This window comes from Panicum hallii, chromosome 3 (assembly GCF_002211085.1).
Source record: "Panicum hallii strain FIL2 chromosome 3, PHallii_v3.1, whole genome shotgun sequence".
Taxonomy (NCBI): Eukaryota; Viridiplantae; Streptophyta; class Magnoliopsida; order Poales; family Poaceae; genus Panicum; species Panicum hallii.
In genome coordinates, this window is record NC_038044.1 from 56210638 (window position 1) to 56234758 (window position 24121).

A 24121-nucleotide genomic window follows, 5' to 3' on the forward strand; every position below is an offset into this window, starting at 1 on the left:
TTGCTTCTAGACGGTTTGGTGTCGCCCAGTTGAGTGTCCTCTCATGTGTGTGCGTCCCGGAAAGTTTGTATTACCCATCCTTTGTGGATTTCATAGTAAGTGACTCAATTCTCCTTTGTGGTTAATTGAGTGAGGTAAAGGGTTAGTGGAAGACCCGGCTCTTTGTGAGCTCTTCAGCGGAGACGTAGCTTTCTTAGTGGGAGTGAACTTCGGGAACAAATCTATTGTGTCTTGTGCTTATTGCTTTCATTTAGTTCTTGTTGACCTAGAGTTTGTTTTGTGCTGATCTATATACTCGTGCTGTTGGACTTGCAAAGATCACCTGCAAAAATCCTAATATCTTTGCACAACCTTTGATTTAGCCAGGTTCTGCAGTTTCAAGTTTAATTTTGAATTTCGTATAAGAACTTTTCTTTTGTCGGAAGTTCCAGTCTAGTGTCAGAAGTTTCGACGCATCGGAACTTCCTACACAGTGTCGGAAGTTTCAAAAAATTTAATTGCTGCAAAGAATTTTTTAGATTTTAAAGTTATGTGTATTCACCCTGCCTCTAGGCATCACCAAGATGCTTTCAAGCGGCTCTCCATCGATCGGCGGGACCAAGATCGTGGTTTCCGACAGGAGTGCTTTGAGCTTGTCAAGTGCCTCCTGAGCCTCGGGGGTCCACGTGAAGCGAGTGGTCTTTCTCAGAAGCCGATAGAGAGAAGAGACCTCGTTCTCTAAGGCGCAAGATGAAGCGGCCGAGGGCTGCGAGGCATCCTATGACGCGCTGAACCCCCTTGAGGTTGTGACCGGGCCCATTTTGGTGATGATTGTGATCTTTTCCGGGTTGGCTTCGATACCGTGTTCAGAAATGATGAAACCCAGCAACATGCCCCTCGGAACCCCGAAAACGAATTTCTCGAGGTTGAGCCTAACGCCGTTCATCCGGAGTTTAGCGAAGGTTTGCGCTAGGTCGTCCACCAGTTGGTCAATCTGTTTGGACTTGATTACGATGTCATCCACATAAGCCTCGACGGTTCGCCCGATGAGGTCCTCGAAACATCAGAGCATGCACCGTTGGTATGTGGCCCCTATGTTCCTCAAACCAAATGGCATGGTGACATAGCAATATGATCCAAAGAGGGTGATGAAGGAAGTCACAAGCTGGTCGGACTCCTTCATTGCGATCTGGTGGTACCCGGAGTACGCGTCGAGGAAGCAGAGGGTTTCGCACCCTAAGGTCAAGTCGACTACCTGGTCTATGCGAGGCAAAGGAAACGGATCCTTTGGGCACACCTTGTTGACTCATGTAGTCAACACACATACTCCATTTCCCACTCTTTTTTCTAAAATAACGGGATTGGCCAACCACTCGGGGTGATACACTTCCTTGATGAATCCGGCCGCCAAAAGTCTTGCGATCTCCTCGCTGATGGCCCTACGCTTCTCCTCGTCGAAGCGGCATAGGTGTTGCTTGATCGATCTGGAGTCTGGCCTGATCTTCAAGGCATGCTCGGTGACTTCCCTTGGTATGCGTGGCATATCTGAGGGTTTCCACGTGAAGATATCCTTATTGGCACGGAGGAAGTCGATGAGCGTGCTTTCCTATTTGGGGGAGAGCGCAGTGCCGACTCACACCTTCTTGTCTGCGGAGTTTTCAAGGTAGACAAGAACCTCCTTCACCCCTTCCACGGGCTCGAAGGATATAGCAGCCCGATTGGAGTCGGGCGCCCCCTCCATGGTTTCCTCCCTGATGGCTACTAGTTCCTCAGAGGCGATCACCGCCGAGGCTAGCTCGTAGTTTCTACCTCGCACTGGTAGGCACGCTGGAAGGAAGAGCCGATGGTGATGACCCCACGTGGGCCCGGTATCTTGAGCTTTAGATAGGTATAATTGGGGATGGCCATGAACTTTGCGTAGCATGGTCGCCCTAATATTGCGTGGTAGGATCCGTGAAACCCAACCACCTCAAAGGTGAGGGTCTCCATCCTATAGTTGGTCTGATCCCCGAACGTCATGTGTAGGTCGATCTGCCCGAGCGGTATCGCCTGCTTTCCAGGCATGATGCCGTGGAACGGCGCCCCAAATGACCGGATGCGCGACCTGTCGATGCCTATGGCATCCAGAGTCTTTGCGTACATGATGTTGAGATGGCTGCCCGCGTCCATCAGTACCTTGGTGAGGTGCTTTGTGCCGTTGATCGGGTCAACCACGAGCGGACACCTCCCTGGTTGTGGGATTTTGCTCGGATGGTCGGATTGGTCGAAGGTGATGGCCGAATCCGACCATCGGAGAAACGCAGGTGTCGCCGGTTCAGCCGCATAGAACTCCCAGTGTGTGAGCTTGTGATGGTTCTTGGACTCGTAGGTAGCTGGGCCCCCGAATATTATGAGGCAGCTGTCGAGGTCGGGGAAGCCGTCATCCTTCCCCTCGGCGTCACCGTCCGCCGGCTCGGGCCTCTTCTTCTACTCCCCCTTCCTGGTACCTCTCGTTAGGTACTTCTTCATGAGGGCGCAGTCCTTGTACAGATGCTTGGCGGGGAAGGCGTGGTTCAGGCACGACTTCTCTAGCATCTTCTCGAAATGATCGGGAGTCTCCCCAGTGGCCGTCCTGCCTCCCTTTCGGTTAGCGGCGGCTGCGAGGGAGTCCCTGTTGCTCCTCTTGTTCTTCTTTTTCCCTGGGCGGTTCAAACCACCCTCGCCGATGTTCTCGTCGCGCTTCGCCTTGCCCTTAGCACGGTCGAAGATCGCCTCGACCGCCTCCTCTCCCGAGGTGTGGTTTGTTGCGATGTCAAGAAGCTCCTTGGTGGTTCGCGGGCTCTTGAGCCCCAGTGTGTGAACCAGGGACTCGCAGGTGGTCCCGGTCAAGAACGCCCCAATCACATCGATGTTGGAGACGTTGGGTAGCACGTTGCACTCCTTCAAGAAGCACCGGATGTACTCGCGGAGAGTTTCCCCCGGCCTCTGCCGGCAGCTCTTGAGGTCCCATGGGTTTCCGGGGCGTTCGTAAGTGCCCTAGAAGTTTCCCACGAAGATTTCCCTCAAGTCCGACAAGCTGTGGATCCGATCTACTGGCAGGTGCTCGAGCCATGTCCGGGTCGAGTCGGCCAGTGATAATGGCAAGTTTTGGATGATGAAGTTGTCATCAACCGCCCCTCCTCGCCGGCAAGCGAGCCAGTAGTCATCGAGCCATAAGCGGGGCTCGTTTCCCCGGCGTACCTCGCGATGCTTGTCGGGGTCCGGTACTGCGGCGGGAACGGCACACTGCGGATGCGCGCAAAAAAGACCCTGGAACCCAGCGGGTCGGGGCTTGGGTTTCTATCCTCGCTGCTGTTGTGGCACCCGCCACGACGAGGGTGATATCCTCGGCTCGCTGCTGCTTGCTCGTCCTCTTGCCCGCATCTCCGGGCGTTGATGGTGTGGCGTGCGTCGTGGTCAGCGTCGAGGCGTCCCCAAACGGGGGCGTTCGCGGGACCTTCCCCCTCTTGTGGGGCTTGGTGGACAGATACGTCCCTGACGTCCTGTTTCACAGGGGGTGAGGGCCCGTATTTTTCCCATGTCGTCGAGACATTGAGCTCTCAACCTGTTGTTGTGACGCGCGCTCGATGAGCGTGCGCAACTTTTGGTGAGCGCGGCGCCCCTCAGGCGTCGCTTGCTCCGGGAGCCTTTCCAGTAAAGCCACTGAGGCGGCGATGTTTTGGCTTGCCCGGGCGAAGCGCGGGGGACCCTCGTCGTCTTCGAGGATCCTCCGATTTATGTCGTGGGTGGCGGCGCGCGCGCCCTTCATCCCCAAGGTGTCCAATCTCTCGCTCGAGTTCAGCACGCTCCTGTTCTATCTGGAGGTGCGCCTCCTGGAGCTCCTTCTGCCGCTCCCGCAGCTGCTCAAGCCGCACGGGCTGTGGGGCTTGGTTTCTCTCCCTAGCCCCATTTTTAGGGACGCTTGGGGGAGTTTCCACGTTGTGGGCGTCTTCGAGGGGTGGTGGCTCCCTCCGCTGGAGCTAGAGTTGGAGATCGCCTTCGATTCCCCTGCAAGAAGATCATGGAAGGATTCCAAGATGTAGTCCGTCATCCCCATGAACTCCCCATCCGTGGGGGTCAAACCAAAAAACACCACGGCGAGGCAACGCGCGTCCCCCGCTGCATTGCACAGGCCAAAAGGAAACCTCGTTGGGATGCCCCTAGTCGGGATCTCTGGGGAGAGTGGTTCTCCCCCGGAGAGCTGCGTTGTGACGTTGGCGAGCGAGAAGAGAGTGAGGTGCAAGTCCTCCTGGGTCGGTCGGGGACATAGGAAGACATGGAGCTGATGCCCGAGTCTCTCATATTTGCGATCCTCGGGGTTGCGATCCTCCGGAGTGTGCAATTGCTGTCTTCCGAAGTCTTCAACGACGGAGTTAAGGATAGAGGCATGAATGGGTCGGGCTGGAACGTGGATCTGCTCTAGTCCTCCCTCCGTGGTGACGATGAAGTCCAGGCTCCCAAAATGCACGAGCGTACCCGAGGCCCATCCTCTGGCGTGGTTGGCCATCCGCAGCCTGAAAAGGTCATCGAGACGTGCAAAGGCCCCTACCTGGCGTGCCAACTGTCGGTGTTTCGAACCGACGACTAGTAAATCTTTTGATTGCCTATCTAGCCCATATGGTGAACAAGAAAGACACGAGGATTTATACTGGTTTGGGTAGAATGTTCCTACGTCCAGTTCGAGCCACTTGTGCTCTTGCCCTAGATTTGCAGCAGGGGTTACAAACGAGCGAGAGAGGGATAGGGCTCCCAAGTCTCTGGTGGGGTGTGCGTGTGCGAGTGTGAGTCCAAATGTTCCGTCCTTCCCGGCAGGGGGTCTTCCTTCTCCTTTTATAAGTCAAAGGGAAGGGAGTCCTTACACACAGAGAGAGAGAGAGATAGCCGGGATCGTGTCGCTTCTCCCCTTCGTGTGGGCCCTAATGGCCCTGTAGATGATGATGGAGGCGCTCCTATACCATGCCTTGGTGCGACGTGTGCCGTCCGTCCCAAAGGGACGGGCGGCGCGGGTTCATCTGGCCGCAGGATGGGCGACGTGCGCCCTGCCAATACGGGCGGCGTGAGCCCCCGGAGCGTTTTACGGCTTGACCCTCAGCCCGGCGGACGTTCGGGGCGTGCCGTAGTTGCCTGTCTTCTCCGGAGGTCAAGTCGTCGCACGTCCTTACCTACCCTTACGCCAGAGGTATGTCCCCCGGCGTGGCCCGTCGTTTTGTGGGGTCCCTAGGGGCCCACGGCCTACGGCGGACGTGCCTGACCTCTTTCCCTTAGGGTTGGGCGAGGCGGACACGCCCGACCAATCATCGTTGGGGTCGGGCGAGGCGGACGCGTCCGATCCCTTACCCTTATGGTCGGATGAGTCGGCCGTGTCCTCCTCCAGTGCTCCGTGTCGGGCTGTCGATGCCCCTTCTCCTGGTGGGCCGTTCCGCGGTCGTTTGACGGCCCAGCTGGCCCGAGCCGAATACTCTGAGAGAGCTAATACGCGATCAGCCTCTCTAAGGAGCGTTCCTTGGGGGTGCATGACACTTGCCCCCGACAACTACCGTTATCAGTTATCCTGATGAGGACAGCTCAAGCTCAGATAATGACTATTAGCTTCTCGTGAGAGCTTCGACAACATTGGCTAGGCTGGATTGACTTGGTTAATCTCTTGGTGACAATATATTCTAACAAACTACTCTACCTTGGAGAATGTTCCGCAATATTAGCGCCGTCATGTGTGAACCTCCATGTACACCAAAATTGAGTTGTTGCCTTTGCCGCTCGACAAGAGCTTAATTTGACTTTCTCAAACCCACTGCTGGAAAAAAACACTGCTATCTCCATAATTCCCAACTCCATGATTGCATCTGCAACTGTGCACGCTTCTCTTCTATCACCATAATTCTACCGAGCACTCATCAAGTGGAAATTAAAATTATGAAATATTAACAATTTAAAGAAAGCAGGAAAACACTTGAAACATTAATATTGAACCTATTGGAATACATCGGAAAGACTAAGATACACTATTTGCATGTTTGGAACGATCGAGATCGAATGTATGAAAAACATTAGTACATATATACAGTTTGGCTATTGGGACAATTCGGATGCACAATCAGAACAAGAATCGACTATATGAAAACTACTGAAATAATCAATCGGAGCAGTTGAGGTACACTATCAAATTTCGAAAGTTCTGAACTGGATTTGTTTGTCGGGCCTTTTTTCTGACTCGAAGCTTTTTTATCCATTTTGTTTACTTCAAACTTGCTCAACAAAAACCTGTCCGCGAGTTGAATTTCTTAGCTTAAGTTTCCCGTTGGCACGGGAATTGAAGTCGATCGATTGCAAACCCCGTCGGATTCGGACGGGCCCGTAGATCCCATGCGAAGCCTATATACATGTGTGTCGTATGAGCAGCAAACCCGGTGGATGCAAACGCCAAGATCGATCGAGTCTGAACAACCCTGAAGCTAGCTAAGTAACGGCAGCGAGTGCCCTAGCCAGCTAGATTTCTTCCTTCTTCCTTTCTCGCGTGCAAGTGATCACAGTCATCGTCGGCGAACATGGCGGATCACGAGCATCGTCTCTCTCTCTCTCTCTCTCTCTCTCTACTTGCTCTACCTGTATCTGCGTGTGCAGCCGTACGTCGATTTCCTCTTTCGAATTTTACCACTGTTCTGAATTGAAAACGAACAATCTGAAGGGGGTTATTCTTTGGATCTTTCCAAAGCGTTGTTGTTAAGAGTTCGAACTTTGAACCCTACACATTTGCTATTACATGCCAATGGATTCAACAAGGACATTGGCACAGTTTACTACGTAAAGTTTTGACTTTTGACCAAATAACTATTAATAGTTGAAAAAACATGACCCGCAGAAATCGTAAAATGACATGTATTTATTTCCGATAAAGAAAATGGCATATTCAATCCATATAGGAAGTAAGTAGAGCAAGCCATATCCAAATAAACACTCCATCATCGTTCAAGCTTCCTCGTGAATTCTAGAGAACCACCTGTGGCCTAGGACGTTTGGTTCTATGCTGTTTTTCAAACTTTGTTGTTGGGTTAGTGGTTTGTGCAAATTAGTTTTGCGTTTGGGTGCAATATCATGACTTTATCTTATTCTTGTCTTATCACCACTTCCCTCTATTTAGGAAAATAATGTTCCTATAAACAATATCTTTGATACCTTAGGCATATAGTCATAGAATAGATGGACATGTTTCACGATTTTCTTTTTCTCTTCAAGTGCAATTATACAATTATTATACGTCTTCTACTCCATAAATAATGATATATTAATTCGTTATATAGATAGCTACTCCCTCCATCGTATAATATAAGATATTCTAGCAATTATAAAAAAATTATAAGACACGTGTACTTTTCGAGAGCTTTTTTTTACCTAACTTGATTAAAGTTGTTTCTGAAATTAAACAGAAAAGAAAGGAATAGAAAATTTAAGTATGTAGTCAAGAGCCAAGAAAAATTAAATAATTTTTTAATACTTATTTAAAAGTTCTAAAATACTTTATCTTAGTATAAATTTTGCACCTTCAATATTTTAATTTTAGAACGAATTTCAGAACGGAAGGAGAAGCGAACGAATCATGAATGGTCGACCGATGATTTACATTTTGATTGTGTGTGGGGAAGAAAACCCCAAGTTAGCCGACCAACCCATCGCTTTCTTCCGACCCGAACCAAAATTCCCCAAACCCTCTTCCCTCTCCTCGCCGTCGGCGGCGCCCCACGCTGCCATGTCCGTCGACGACTGCATAGTCCCTATCCCTACCCCACTCTGCGAGGGCGCCCCACTCCTGAAAGCCGCTGCGCGATGTGGCTCCCTCCCCTCCTTGTTCGAGCTCGATCCTTACGCCACCGCCGCCGCCGAATTGGGCGCGGCTTCGGCGTGGTGCGGGGACGCCGGCAAGGGAGGATGCACAGTGGGAGAGCTCCCAGGGACGCGGTCGGTGCCGAATCGCTACCATCTGGCAATTTCGTCTCGGGATGATCCTGGTGGTCACCGCCTCCGGCCGCTGATACCGTCTCGGGATGACTCTGGCCTCAACAACCTCCGGCCGCCGGCGCTGTACGAAATTTCTCGTGATCGGCTCCTATTTCTCTTAGCATTTACGATAAATCCTTTCTCGTTTCGTGCTTGATTTCGTCTGTGGACTAGAATGCCATGCCTGTGCTGAATAATGGTGTTCTTAGTGCCCGAAAAATACTAGAGAATTAGTTAATTCTGGTCTGGTTTTAGTGCAATTGAAATAATCTGGTCCGCTCTGTCATGTTTCAGCCCAAAGGAGAATCATCATAACCAGGGCAGTGCAGAAGCCTTGTCTGCACTGTCGCTGCAGGAACTCAAAGATGCTGTGACAAGGAAGCCAGAGCAGCGCTATCCTTCTGAAGTTGCAGCCTCACGCACCGCACCAAGGGGGAGATATGCAAGGTAAAGATCATAGCCTCTCTGTCCATCCACCTTTTGCATTTCTATTTAGTCCCAAGTTCTCATTTCTTGAAAGAAAGTATGTAAACATGATTGTTCACAGTTTGCTCCCTTCAAAATATCAACTACACTGACCAAATGGTTACAGTTTTTGCACTTTCAATTTAATGATCTACCTGATTTTACAAGCTGCATTGATGGTGGGAAAATACCATTATCTGAAGTGCAATAAAATATGCAGCCTTGTAATCATCCGTGTATTGCTGCTATGAGCTCATGTCCTCACCCTGTTCCCCACAGGGCAAGCAGCTATTGAGACCCAAATAATGGATGAAAACTGTGGGCACCTATTGAATCCAAAGTTTCGTACCTGAATTTACAGGAAACCCAGATTTTTCTGAAGTTCAGTGATCTGAGGTGTCTGGTAACATGACTCTGCATATGGTTGGTAGTAATTTTGTATTAACCAAATAATTGATCAAACATCTGGTGGATCATTTATCGCATGAAAGAAGTATAAATCACAAATGAGCTATTAATTTTTGCCTCAACCATTTTTTTCATAATTAGGGATTTGATACATAGGACTTGATACTCGTTTTGTTATGACATAGGAGTAATGCAGGTTGGGCATCGAAGGGAAGGAGTACTCCTGAAGGCTACAACAGGGAGGAACATACTTGGCGGTTTGAATACCCTTACCTCCCAGGAACAAGCCCAAGCAGCATGGTACGTGCGTATAGAGCTAATTTTAAAGCTCCAGTTGTGGTCCATCCACCGAAAAAGAAGAAATCTCCAGAGGAAAGGAATGCGGCCTGAGAAAGAAAAAACATGCAGAATGAAAGGGCCTCACTGCATGATGTCCAGACAGCCTTGCATAAATATAACAGAGCAAACAACACAATGGTACGCTGCTATCTCTTCTGTTCGTCTCTCTTTGGAAATTGCCATCTGAAGTTTGAATATTCAAATTAATTACACTCTTTCATGCTATTTTCAGTTTGAGCTGGACGAGATAACAGTGAAGTATCTGTTTTTTGAGTTTGGCAGGGCTTGCTATCATTACAACTTCACAGCTAAACCTGACAACCATCCCTCTGCTGGTGGCAGTATTAATCGTTTCTTCGCTGATATTAATTGTCCTCTTGAGATTAAGGATGATGTATTGCTATGCTGTATTATTGGGGAGAAAGATGCAGGTATGGTTCATTCTCAAGCTTTGTAAATATTTTTCTGATTCTTCCTAAATGTTTTTATTGACTCTTGTCCTGAGTTAATGTTCCGTGCCTCAACAATTCTTCCTTGAAACAACATTTTGACCTCTTTTACAACAAGCAGCCTTGGTATGATTAAATAATGTCTTGAAACCTCGTAGAAGGATGTCAAATATTGGGCAATTACTAACCATGAAATAAATGCTGTCACTTTCCATACTGCACCAACCCAATCAATAAATCAAGCAATTGAGCACATTTGGAATTGATTTCTTAGTCCTGACTGTAGTAATATCCTGTAATATATTCAACTTTACTTGGATTACCTAAGTATGATCTGATCAATGAAGGCATTATAGTACTCAATTTAGGTCTGCTGCAATTTTTATTTATTTCTTAAAATTTAGCTAACTCCCTAACAATTTTAGGTCAATGCCATGCCTGCGAGGGTTATCGGCCTACGATGGTTCACCCGTCAAGTCGTGCGTATGGTGGAGGTTATACTACAGCTATTGATTATCCTGATGAGGACAGCTCAAGCTCAGATAGTGACCACTAGTGTCTTGTGAGAGCTCCCTCGGTGCCTGTTAGCATCTTGTGACAGCCGGAGTTAGCTCCAACAATAGTGGCTAGGTTTGGCTATGTTAATGGTCCTCGATTTTTCAGAGGTGTTTCCAATGAATTTGTTTCGGAAATGATTTCGTCCGATCATCCGAGACGATCAGCTGTGGCGGATGACGTGTGCCAGACTGCCACACGCTTGCAGCAAGCAACTGCACAAATGTGAGCCTCCAGGCCGGTTCATCCTGAGTGGACCAACAAACTCCATCTCATCCTGAGTGGCTTTGTTTCTTTGCGCATCGTCAATCGCAAATGTGCATTGTCTTAATTACCTCTGCGAAGAGCAGCACTTTTTTTTTTTTACTCGATGATAAGAACAACCGGTTTCTATTTTAACAGACACCAACTCATCAATTCAGCACGATGCTGAAATCTGAGATGACAACAAAACTGTCATTTGGATCTCACGTGGCATGATTAGCAAGTTTAAAGATCTAAATGTGCATTTTAAAAGTTTAGGAACCAGAATGACATTTCGACCAAGTTTAAGGATCGGTGGTATATTTTGGTATATTTTACTGAAGATAAAACTAACCTCTTACACTTTGGAAAGGGGGAATATTTTAAACGACTGATATAATAGAATATGCCTATGGGAAAAGGGAGGCTGCCATACTCGGTTGTACTTTCAAAAAATGATGGAATCCAACATTTATGGATGGAAGCAGACTGGATCCGAAAAATCATTTCCCATATTTTTATCTATATTTAAACATGAATATCAATGCAACTTTGATATCTTTTGATACTAACACAAATCAAAATATTTGAATCTATATCAAAATATAAGGGATTTTGAGTTTGCCCTAAGTCAAACTATTGCACGTTTGACCAAGTTTACATAAAAGAGCAATGATACTGATGATATCAAATGAGCATGATTGGAGCCACTGTGAAATATATTTTCCTATTTTACTGGATTGATACGGTAGATGTTAATACCTTCACTATAAACTTAGTTAAAATAAAAAAGAATTCGTACCTGTATTTTCTATTTGTATGGTGTCGCCATAATCAACCAATGGAATATCCACCCTCCCATGAGGACACCACATTTTCCTTAAATAGCAAGGACCTATGTATTCAAGTGTTCAAGAAGTTTGATTTAGAACAAACTCAGAATCTCTCATATTTCATGACGAGGTTCAGATTGATAGACCGTGAATATTCTAAAGTTTTAGTGGCAAATAACGGACAATAATTTTAAGTAAAAGGAAAATTAAATGACGGCAACTCAATATAGGTATGCATGTAATTGTTCATGCATATGATAAGTCACGGCTTGACAGAATGCAAAACAATGTATCATTAAGTTATATATTGTCCAGCAGTGTATTCTAACATTGTCATAATGAATTTAGCATAACAATGTATCATTAATGCATTTTTTTTGAGTTCCAATGAGTTTAGCAGTTCCAAATAATGTGGCATAATGGAAATTTTTATTGACAGACGAATCCAGATCGATGGGTCAATCGATCGATGGAGGACATATATAGACGCAACTAATAATACGCAAAAAAAAAAAATGAACACTGCTGGGACGGACTACAAATTAAAATAGACGACGACGGGCTCCTTGGGGTTCCATTGGCAGCCAGCAACGGCGGCTCCTTGTTGATCAATCACTTCATGGTGTTACTGTTGGGGTTGAGCCTGGCGGCGAACTCCTCGTCGCTGCTGACGTTGCAGAACTTCTTGCAGTTGCTGGTGCAGCCCGCCTTGCCCTCCTGCTGGCTCTGTATCATGCAGGACTCGTAGCACTGGAGGGGGCAGTCCTTGTCGGCGGCGGAGCGCGCCATGATCTGCTCCATCTCGACGCAGACCTCCTTGCACGAGCCCGGGCAGTCGGGCTCCTCCTTCCGCGCGACGCACTCGCTGACGCAGGACTGGTTGCAGTCGAACTGGGACGAGCTGAACTGCGCCGACGCCGGCGACGACATCAAGGCGACCAAGGCGGCGGCGGCGACAAGCAGCCCCGCCGCGACGACCGTCGTGCTGCTCCGGGACATGGTGTTGGTTGTTTCAAAGCTAGCTCCGATGGTTGGGCGCGCGCGGTTGACGGGGACCTGTGTGTTGTGTTTGGCAGGGTGCCGGTGGCATGAGTGCGTAGTGCTTATATAGGGCAGGGTACGTCCGACCGTAGGTTGTGAGGCCATGAGTGTCTCGCGGGCTACCTGTACGTGTTGCTACTGCATGTCGGAAGGAGGACTGGTCACAAGCAAAGCAATCATGTCTACAATTAGATTAGGAGGTAGCTGTGTTTCTTTGTGGTCAGCTCTGGTCTCTGGAGTTGCGCTCATCAGCTTCCATGTCTGGAACTAACTTGTGTGCTGTGTGCATTCGAGTTACAAGATCGAGGAGTAAACATAACTTCCAAAATCACAAATAAAATCTAGTTGGATAAGTTGTATTGCCTCCCTAAGCAGCACCAGCCGGTGATTATTGATCAAAAGGCACTTAACTTCAGTGCAGAGACCAGATTAAAAGAGTCGCTTTCCAACTGAATCCTTGTCATAACCTGAGCTGAGATGCCTGTTAACCCCGCTAGACAAGTTTGAGCCTGTGCACAAAAAGCATCATGAACTGATTCTAATCGCCCTGCTCCCACCATTACTGCAGCACCATCCTTATCGCTTATAATGAAGTCTATCCCACCTACTAGAGATTTTTGCTCCATCAAGAAAGCGCCATCAATTTTGACTTTTAGAACTTTTGGAGGTGGATTCCATATATATCTTTGCTTTTCTGTGGTGCTTCTCATTTGGTTTCTCTAACATAAGTTCTTTCTTGATGCGCTACTTCTTCCATTGTTCTTCTTTGTTCACCTGCATTAACTTTGTTTCTTGCATCCCACCACGACTACATTAGGATGACTATTTGCTATTCTCCTCCATTATGGGTGTTGATGCAAAAAATTTGCAGATTTATTTATGGAAGCTGATGGACCTCAAAGAGGTTTATTCAGGTCAAAACAGTCAAGGATCCCCGTCAAAGGTGACGCGGCAATCCGTCAAAGCTGGCGCGAGGTGTGGCTTGAAGCAGTTCGGATCGGATTTGGACATGACGTCAGTAGAAAATCTAGGAGTCCGATCTCTCTTGAGGATATCTTGTAAATATGGTAGATTTAGCTGTTTTCTTTTTTGTTCAAGTTTATTTAGTCGTGACAAGTTAGGAGCTTTAGCCTCAGGATATAAATACCAGACCTTAGTGTTTTGTAAAGGAAGGATCATCATCAAATACAACTTTTTTCAGCACTTTACCAAAAACCCTAGGAGTAGAAGTAAAGTAGATCTCGGCGACTTCTTCAATAAGTAAGCTCATTTTATCAGATTATCTAGGCTTTAATTACTGGCGTATCGCTGTAATTTCGTCTAGTTTAATCTACCAAGTTGTTATCGATCTCTATCAAATTCTTATAAGACTGCATTGTTTGATCTCTTGCTAGTTCTTAATAAATTTCACAATTTATCTAGTGGTAATTATCAGGTCATCGGCTTTATTTAACCTTTCTAGTAGAGATCCCATAGCCGATCTATCCTTTAGTTATCGCTTTTACCAACAAGTTGTTCACGATCTTGAACTTTGTTGCGGCAGTTGGATCGACTGATTCGCTTGGTCCGTTGTCGTTATCTCAAGCTATCTCGGTTAAGTCCGATCCTTGAGTAATGATGCTGGATCGAGTCCTATCGGTTAGATCTACCGGCCGCGGTCAATGATGGCAATGATCGGGATGGCTTGACGGTTTCAATCGGCCTCGTGGCCGATCATGAGCTTAACGCTAAGAATAAATTCCAGCATAATTCAATATATCGGTTAGTTACACTCGGTTTGTCGCCCTGCTGTTAGCGCTGTCTCAGTTAAGTCCGATCCGACTAACGGTGACGGTAGATCTAGTCTGATTAAATGTGTGTCTTTAATTATAAAGTTTTTATTTCTTAATCCTGCTTCATCGTAGAATCGGCTTTGCTGCCGATGCGTGGTCATATGTATCGGACGTTCTGGCCGATGCGCTCCTTGGAACTATTAGGAACTCTAGCCGATACGTTCCTATTAAATTTTTTTCCATTATCAATTACTGGTTAAATTGACTGGCACGTCCTGAACCCGATTTGCAGGACCTTTACTGGAGGTAAGCAGATGCTCCCAGGCCTTAGTGTATCGTGCTCCGCAACATTCACCGTCCGATTTTTATAGTCTATTACCTGCCTTGCAGTTTTGAGGTCTGCTAACTTCAGCCTCACGCATTTGAGGTTCATCAACCGCCAGCATTTGCGCACAAATTTACACTTAAAAAAGCAGTTGATCAGAGCTGAGGGAGACACACGGAGGGGGTTGTAAAGGGGCTTCCAATCCATCTTCTACAAGATTGTTAAATCATGTAACATACAGCCGTCTAGGCCTGTCTATCTTAACCATGCATTGCAGTCTACCAACCTCCCACCAAAGAACGTCCTTCAACATTTTTATTACAATTGATCTAACAATCTAAAATCTGTGTTTCAACATTTTGAATAGGCTAATTCAACGTATCATGGGGGATTAGGATACACTGCACTACGCCACCTCACCAGGTTGCCCCCTGCCTGATACATCCTTCAACATTCTCTTACAACTGATTCGTGGACTCAACATTTCACAAAAGGTCAGGTGCAATACACTACTTCTTCCCCCTTATGCTCTCCCACCTTATCTTAACCATCTATTTACCATAGCACAAATCTCAAACCGTGAAAGATGCATAAGCTAAGTTACTGTGGATGCATGACCGATAGGAAATCTGGGTTGAAAAAGGTGTTCTACCACAGTGGGCCTGCCGAATCTTTTTTGGGATCTCTCTCGGGCCGCTCGTATTTGTGTCCTGGTATGGGCGAAAATGCTAGTCCAGTTAGCAAGCGTTGCGCCCATGGCCCCCTTCAGGCCGGAATTGCTGCCTACGCTTGCGACAAGACAACAAGTAGTGCACATTGCCAATGAGGACACACGAACCGTCAAACAGAGCATGGGGAACGGCCAGATGCCTATAAATTCATAACTTGTCACATGAAGAATCAGCCCAGCCTACATAAATATTAGGAGCATACTACAGCCCACCAAACATGGGAAAAATGGGCCAGCGAACTTGTTTCACCGACGCAAGTGTATTTTTGCGCAATGTCATTTGCCACTTTTTTTCCGTCCCGCGACTGATTTTAAGCCCCCATCAGCCTATCATCCTATTGGGCTGGTAATATAACATGGAAAAAATAAAACAAAAAAGATAATGCAAGGAAGTGCTCAAACCAGGATCTACAAACTGTTGCAACAAGCAACACTTTGCACCATTGCACTACCACAAAGTAAGAATGGCAACGGATCAGGTTCGGATCGGGTGGACTGTCTGGGCACCCGAAACCGAAACCCAAACCTTAAACCCGAATCCGCTCCGAACATCGATTTGGGTAAAAATCCATACCTAAACTCGAAACCCGCAGATCATCGAAACCCAACGGATAATTCAAAACCTGATTTTTTTTTTTTACAAACCAGCAAAGCAAAGACAACACAAGAGAACAAGAGCAAGGAAGTAGCTTGCAAATAAATATAGATAAATTATTTCTCCAAGTTACAAAATTATAGACCATGAAAGTAGAAGTAAAAGCATCAACGGAACAAGATCATATGTCCAGACCATGTTGTCCAGATTTCAGAATACGTAGTCACACACAGTTGAGATTATTACAAACGGAGTAACACCACACAGGGAGAAGCACTCCAAGTTCAATACAAGTGCAAAACAACACAAATCAACATCCATAGTCCTCTAAACAAATAACAGTAGGCCTCCAAACAAATAGCATTTTCATTCATCAATTATGGTGGAATCATCTTCATCCTGTGAAATAAAAATAGAGAGAGAGTAGCTCATTACTTAAATGTTCAACACATTGTAATTTCACAAGTTCAATACATAAGCAAATAACAGCAATACCATTTCTTCATCTTTTTCATCAAGACAAGTCATCAAAGCACCAACAAAAGTAGACTGAGACTCTGCATTGATACAGTATTCACAAATTAGTACTATAACTTATATGGAACGAGACCACGTACTTATAGAAATTACACTTACCTAACATGTCAGCATGAGACCATGCTTGCATACACATAAGTGCTTCAATCACTGATGGGGCAAGCCTACTACGATGTGGACTAATTATTTTTCCACTAGTGCTAAAGACTGACTCGGATGCCATCGTTGTCACAGGAATAGTAAGGACATCACGTGCAATTTTTTGTAATGTTGGGTATTTCAGCTTTGTATGTTGCCACCACTGAATGATATCCATCTCTTGTGTCCTAGGCAGCAGGGGCTCTTCCAAGTACAAATCTAACTCTCTTCACACATAAGTGGAGGTCACAGCTGGCTGCTTGGACATGTAATCATCAAAAGTGTCAATCCAATCCTCATCGTCCATCTGAGTAGGAGCACTAGGTCTAGTTTCAGCACCATCTGTTGTAGCAACATCCTCCATAGAATCTTGGTAATCCAAAACCAGATTGTACAGCAAATCTTTCACTTTGTTGACAGCTTCCAAAGCAACACTTTCTAACCCATAAATTTTAAGGAAAATAGCACTCAACGGTTGCAATTTATACCTAGGATCTAGGACAGCAGCATTAGCCATCAAAACATGCACATCTGACCAATACTTATTGAACTTTTCTTTCATTTTAATAGACATTTCTTCTACCATAGGTATATCACTACTTTGCCACTTCCTAATTGCCAAAAAAATATTGCATATTTTGGGGAAGAAAAGGTTGGCTGTGACATATCTAGTGCCTGACAGTAGCTCAGTTACATCATGGAACATCTTTAACCTACCACAAAGCTCTCTAGCAAACTTCCAATCATCTTCAGATGGAACACATGGAGCATGAGAAGCAAGGCACTCAAAAATATCTTGGTAAGTTAGTGTAGTACTAAGCATAATATAAGTTGAGTTCCATCTAGTTTTACAATCAAGAGCAATTCTTTTTTCATATTTTCCTTTCATTTGTGCTGCTATTTTCTCAAATTTCTCATATATTTTAGGAGTGGCTGACCAATATGCAACACTATCACGCACCTTATCAATTCCCTTATCCATGACACTCATTCCATCTTTCACAATCAGATTTAAAATATGTGCAGCACAATGCATATGAATTAATTTGGCCTTCAACATACAAGCGAGGAGTGGTAACTTGCCTTCCATAGCAGCCTTGTTCTTTGCAAGGTCATCACCATTGGTGCCAATCATATTCTTCATGAGGTTGTCATTCACACTACAGTTGTCAAGAGTTAAAGTGGATAGATTTTTCTCAATATGCCAATCTAGGAGAACTTCATGAAGAACATGAGTTATAACCTCTGCAGTATGTGGCGCTGGAATATAAATAAACCTACAACAATAAAATATCATAAGTGATTGTGGTGGACAATTTGCATAAGACAAGAACACAAAATGCTGCAATTTATAGTTACCTAATAAGAAAAATTCTTCCATACTTTTGCATAACATTTGGCTTTCCAAACCCCCCGTACATTAATCAAATCAAAGTCTTTCCATACTTCAGATCTTAGCTTCCTGTTACTACCAACAGGAACATCATCTTCTACCTCTACCACATCAGTATGGAATCGGATGGAGGTGTTGCTGAATTGGCTACAGGTGCAGGACGTGGACGAGTTTGAGGACGAGAACCCATAGATTGAGATGCAGCAGCAGCTTGAGATCCACTTGAAGCACCAGGAGTCAACATTGCTCACTTCTTGACAAATTCAAAAAGGCAAACACATACATAGCCACATGGGATGAGTCTCTGTACTAGTTTGACACTTAGACAATGCATGAAATCTGAGATCTAGGGAAGGGATATGCCATCGTACCTTCTGACCTGCTAGATTCGCGGACTAGCGAGGCCGGCGAGGTTGCTCGTTGCCTCGTCGGGGATTCGGGTGGGTGCAGGTGCGGGACTGCGGGCGGATTGGAGCCTGGAGGCTGGGGTCGCGGCTCGGCGGCTCACGGAGTGGAGGTTGGCGCCGGTCGCCGAGGCCAGCGAGGCCGCCGTGCCGTGTGCCCGTGCGGGACTGGGTGCGGGGCTGCGCCTGCGCGCCGACCGCCGAGGCACCGAGGCCAGCGAGGCCGCCGTGCCGTGCGCCCGACCGCTGTAGGATCAATAACACCGACTAGAGGGGGGTGAATAGGCGGTTTAAAACTAAAACCAACAACACTAGAGAAATTTAATTAGTAACAAAAGAAAGCCCTATGTCATGCTACTACTATCTCTACAGAGGTTTGCAACCTAGGGTGACAAGATACAATTCAAGCTCTAGTAAAGTAAATTGCTCAAAATAAAACAACAATTAAAGTGAGCAAGAGAGATAACCAAGCTTGACACATAAATTTATCCCGTGGTGTCGATGACTTGCCGGTCACCCCTAATCCACGTTGAGGTGGATTCCAAGAATCAACCGCTCCTCTATCAAGAACCTCTTGATCTTGAGCCGGCTTGAACCAAGGAACCGCTCCACACCTCGATTTCACTAGATTTGCTCTTCACCACTCCGGCAAGGTGAGCACAAAACCTCTCACAACCGAAATCGGGGCTTCTCAACAATCTCCTTCAAGAAGCTCCATGAAATCACCTTCTCCAAGCCGTCTAGGGAGTGGCAACTCCCAAGAGTAACAAGCCAATGATCCTTGCTTGAAGATTCCTTAGTGCCACAAAGCTCAAACTCTTGATGCAATGTACTAGGAAGCACTCTCACTCTCAAAAATGCAAATCCTTAGCAAGTGTGTGAGAGAGAGGGATGTCTTAGCTTTAGAGGGTCAAGAATACAGTCAAAATGGCCAAGAGAGTGACCCAATGGCCGGGCATTGGGTATATATAGACATCCCATCAAAAACTAGCCGTTATAGTCTTTTCTGCGAGATCGCGGACTGTCCGGTTTCAAAAACCGGACCGTCCGCCGTTATAAGCCAGAGAGACAGAGTGCATTAAATGCGTGTCAGAACTAGCCGTTACAGCCCTGGCGGACCGTCCGCGCACAATCGGCGGACCGTCTGCAGTTAAGAGTTCCACAGCTCCAGAGACGAAACAGTCTCTGGAACAACACTAAAATTAGCCAGCGGACCGTCCGCTCCCAAAGAGCGGACCGTCCGCAGTTCATCCTAGAAAAACAAGCAGAGACAACAATGTTTCTGGTTCAATTTATCAAAAGGCCTGCGGACTGTCCGCGCCCCAGATGCGGACCGTCCGCAGACCAGACCATAAGCCTGACGAGAGAACACCCTTTCTGGAACGAAAAGAGTTAGAGTGGCAGACCGTCCGCCCATGTGGGCCGGACCGTCCGCCAGCCACATGAGATTTTCACCAGACCTTCTGTAACGGTAGCGGACCGTCCGCGCGTCTGGAGCGGACCGTCCACGCTTGAGCAGTCAGCTTTCTAACTTGTTCTTTTTCAAAACCCGACAAAGCGTTGTTAGCCCTCATGCATGCATCTAGACATTTTGAGCAAAATGGCACTAAAGACCCGTCAAGCACGAGTGCAAGACCCCTCTTGATAGTACGGCTATCTATCCGACAAATCCGGTCACTTTTCATCCACTAAACACCTTGTGACCGGTAAAATTCAAAAGATCCTATTTTATACCTTTGCCTTGAGCCCAAGCTTTGCTTATCGTCTCCAAAAATCCACACGTTCACAAATAACTCTCATTCATCCGTGGATCAACCTATACTCATTTTCTCAAAAGCAATTGTTAATCCACAAACCATTGTCATTAATTACCAAAACTCGAATTAGGGGCCTAGATGCTTTCAACCGCCCATGCGGGACTGGGTGCGACTGTGCGGGGCTATGCCTGGCCACCTGCACAACGAACTGATGCCGGCGTGCGGTGGCCGGATGGTTGAGGTGTGAGGGACTGAGGGTTGAGCGAATGACGGAATGAGGGTTGAAGAATAAGGATTTCAGGCTTAATACTTAGGGTTGCTAGGTGGGCTTCCAATGGGCTGAATGTTTCGGGGCCCGATGGAGCTCCGTGGGTGAATTTAAGAATTCATCCCAAACCTACAGTGTTTCGGATATCCGAACCTGCAAATCCGTGGGCAAAAATTAGGAACCAAAACCGAAACCCGTGGGCCCAAAACCCGTGGATATCCGCCCCGAACCCGATCCGCTGCCATCCTTACCAAAAAGGATGTGATAAAATTAGACATTTTGTAATAAATTAGTTTGAGGACAATTGTCCAATTGGTTAACTTATGAACTAACATGTCCACAATGCTAAAAATTTATCAAAAGCTTATAAAAAATTTAATATCAAAATAAATTAGTATATATAGTGAACAAGATGGATCTACATGCAAGCAAATTATTCTACATGGAGAACAACACATTATTATCGCAAACAAATTATTTTTCAGTTAAACAATTTACTCTATAGCATGAACAAATAATTTTAACATCAATAAGAACATCTTGTAGTAAAGCGTCCAATTTATAATAATTTTAACACCATGCACAAACAATTATACAAGAAAACAAACATGTCCAAATTGCGAACATATCGTTCTTACATGCAAACAAAAATGTATATACATGACAAACAAAAGTATACAAACGAAAGGAAAAGAAAAGAAAGGTGAAACTAAAAGAAAAGAAAGGGAAATATTCTGCTTGAAAACTTCCATACTTGACAATTTTTCATGCTGACCATGGGAACAAAATCCTGATGGTGCGAGTTCAAGAGATATGCAGAGAAAAAAGGCTAAATTCTCAAACGGAACATGAGGTTGGAAAGCTAGTTAAATGATATCAGTAGGAAAAGGGTAATAAACTCGGTTAAGATTAGATAAATTGGACTTATGATAAAACTATAGTGACAAGTAATTTGGAACAATATGATTTTTATATATTTTTTAGTTAATCCTACAAGCCATATTGTTTTGATGTCTTCTTCATACTTTTTAATAGTTTACTACCAACTACTTACATAACAAAGTATGATACCACAAGATCACATGCTTGGACCACACCTAGTATGCTATTTTGACCTTCAATGAGCACTCAAGAGTGCACGTCCAAATTTCAAATTTTAACCAACAAAGATGCAACTTTTAACTCAAGAAAGGCCACGTTTTGATAATTGGCCATCCAAGATGATGAAATGCAAAAAAAACATATTTAACCATTAAAGAAGCACTTTTAAATCAAGAAAGGCCAGAATTTCATATATTATCATCCAAAATGAGTAAAGTATACAAAGGGAAGGAAAAGAAAAGAAAGGCAAATAAAGAAAGAAAAAAAGAAGAATTAAAATTAAGAAAAGAATATATAAGAAAAAAAGATAAGAAAAAGAAAAGGTAGTATTATTAGAAAGTAAAGGATAGAGGAAAACATAAAAACATAAAAGGGAAATAAAAAGTAGGGAAATAAAGGAAAAAAGAGAAAATAAAAGGAAAGAAATATTGTAGAAAAATAAAAGTGAAAATAAACATGAAAAGAAACGAGGAAAAAGGAACATAGAAAGAAAAATAGAAGTGAAAATAAAAATGAGAGAAAGCGGAATAGAAACAGAATGTTGTATATTGTAAGGACAAAACAAAGCAAAAGAAAAAGGAAAGGATAAGACAACGTATGGGTTAAAGCTGGGCTGTATGCAATCCTCCTAAGCAGCAGGTCAAAAGCAATAGGCGGGCTGAATCGGAACTTTTTGTCGTGGCCAAATCGATCACAAGTTGAAATATGTGCGCATGTGGTTTCGTTACTTTAAACCCACGGCTAGCTTTTTTTTTTATGAAACACGAGGGGACTGCTCCCCTACTGGTTATATATTGAAAAAACCACAAAGTAATAGTTACAACAAAAAGGAACAAAGAGAAAAAGAACTAAAAGCTAAGATAAATTCTCCAGCCATATTTTGATATCGGGGAAGCACTTCTATTTTGCCCTATGGATAACCATGGCGAATTCATGAATGAAAGTTGACTTCATGTTGTGCACAGTTGGTTGTATTACATTAAAAATGAAGCTGTTCCTTGTTGTCCAGATGCTCCAAGATAGGAGGATGATGATTTCCATGAAGAAAGGTGCTGAAATCTACTGCCTCAAATGTTCAAAGGTGGTGAACGGTGACCATGACAGCAAAACGGTAAGATTGATAGAACTCCAGCATTGCTGGGCAAAAGGACAGTGCAAAAACAAGTGTTCAACCGTTTCATCTTCAGAATCTGCACAAAAGACACAGCTGTAGGCCTCTAGATGCATATTGCGCCTTCTTAACATACCTCTTGTATTTAGCCTATCTTTGCAAATTAACTAGAAAAAGATTTTGTCCTTGAGTTGACATGAGCTTTTCCAAATCCATTTGAAGGAAGTATGAACATCTCTATGCCCTTTCATGTGTTCATAAGCCTTCTGTGGTGAGAACAAACCAGTTCCCCAAATATAAGACCAAGAGTCTTGTGCTTCAGGATCAGCAAGTGCCATTTGATTCTGTAGAGCAGGCAATTGTGCAAAGGCTTCTGCAGAAAGAGGAAGGTGGAAAAGACTGTATGGATCTTGAACTGATGAAGCACGGAATAAAGTAACATTTTTGTCCTTTGCAAAAGAAAAGAGCTCAGGGAACTGCAATCTTGGGACTGATCCAAGCCAGAGATCTTCCCAAAGCAAAACTGATTTGCCATTGCCAGGTGTTACTGAAGTTATTCCTTTAAACTGAGTGAGTAATTTAATGATATCTCTCCACCAAAATGATCCTCTTTGTGAAACTCCTGGCAGCCTACCAGTTGAATAATAATTATCCCAGATGAGATGTACCCAGGGAATATTGTCATGGTTATAGAACTTGTGCAGGTTTTTCATCAGAAGAGCTTCATTATGCACTGATAAATCTAGGACCCGTAATGCACCTTCCTGTTTTGGGACACATACCAATTGCCAGGCTGCTTTTGAGGGTTTTCTGACAAATCAACTCCTCTCCAAAGCATATGCTTTCTATACTTGTCAATTTGCTTAATTACAGTAGAATGTAACTTTAGAGTTGACATAGTAAAAGTTGGTAATGAAGAAAGAATAGAATTTACCATCACCAATCTTCCTCCTTGAGATAGCAGGTTGGAGGTCATAAGCAATCTGTTTTCACACTTCTTGACAAGAGGTAAAAAGTCCTTCACTGCAGGCTTATGAAGACCCAGTGGCATACCCAGGTAGGTAAAAGGGTGAGAGCCAAGTGCACAGCCAAAGTCAGCAGCAAGAGAGGCCAAATGTTAATCTAAAACATTGATTGGTACAATTACTGATTTTGAAAAATTGACTTTTAGCCCTGAAGTCGTGGCAAAGAGATGTAAGATTTGCTTAAGCTCTAAGAGCTGTGGAGAGCTTCCTTCCATTATTATCAAAGTGTCATCAGCATATTGCACAATTGGAAAATCTGTACCCACTCGTGCAATTGGTAGATTGATAAGCCCATCATCTTTAGCTCTATAAAGAAGAGACTGGAGAAAATCTGCAGCAAGTACAAAAAGCAATGGTGATAGGGGATCACCCTGCCTAACTCCTCTTTTGCAGTGGAAGGTTCTTCCTGGGACTCCATTTAAGAGGACTTTAGAGGTACCTGAATTAAAGATGTCTTCCATACACTTGATCCATCTACTGCCAAAACCCTTGTGCCTCATGATCTCAAGAATAAATTTGTGTTCCACTTTGTCAAAAGCCTTTTCAAAATCCAATTTCAAAATGATCAACTCTTTTCTTGACTGATGGCAAAGATGAAGGTATTCATAAGACCAAGCTAGGCAGTCTTGGATGGTCCTTGACT

At 45.0% G+C, this 24121-nt stretch overlaps 1 protein-coding gene across 5 annotated transcripts; it reads left to right on the forward strand.

The window, feature by feature from the left end:
- Positions 1-7638: 7638 nt before the first annotated feature.
- On the forward strand, positions 7639-10514 carry LOC112886340. Of its 5 annotated transcripts, none has more exons than XM_025952219.1 (5): positions 7639-8073; positions 8284-8436; positions 9048-9339; positions 9434-9632; positions 10076-10514. In XM_025952219.1, the coding sequence occupies exons 3-5, from the start codon at positions 9265-9267 to the stop codon at positions 10204-10206; spliced, it is 405 nt and encodes a 134-aa protein (XP_025808004.1). In that variant the 5' UTR covers positions 7639-8073; positions 8284-8436; positions 9048-9264; the 3' UTR covers positions 10207-10514. The 5 variants fall into 5 exon arrangements, with proteins under 5 accessions (XP_025808004.1, XP_025808000.1, XP_025808003.1 ...); XM_025952215.1 differs by having other exon boundaries at positions 9484-9632; XM_025952218.1 differs by lacking the exon at positions 10076-10514 and adding an exon at positions 8734-8857 and having other exon boundaries at positions 9059-9339; positions 9484-9624.
- The last annotated feature ends 13607 nt before the right edge of the window (positions 10515-24121 follow it).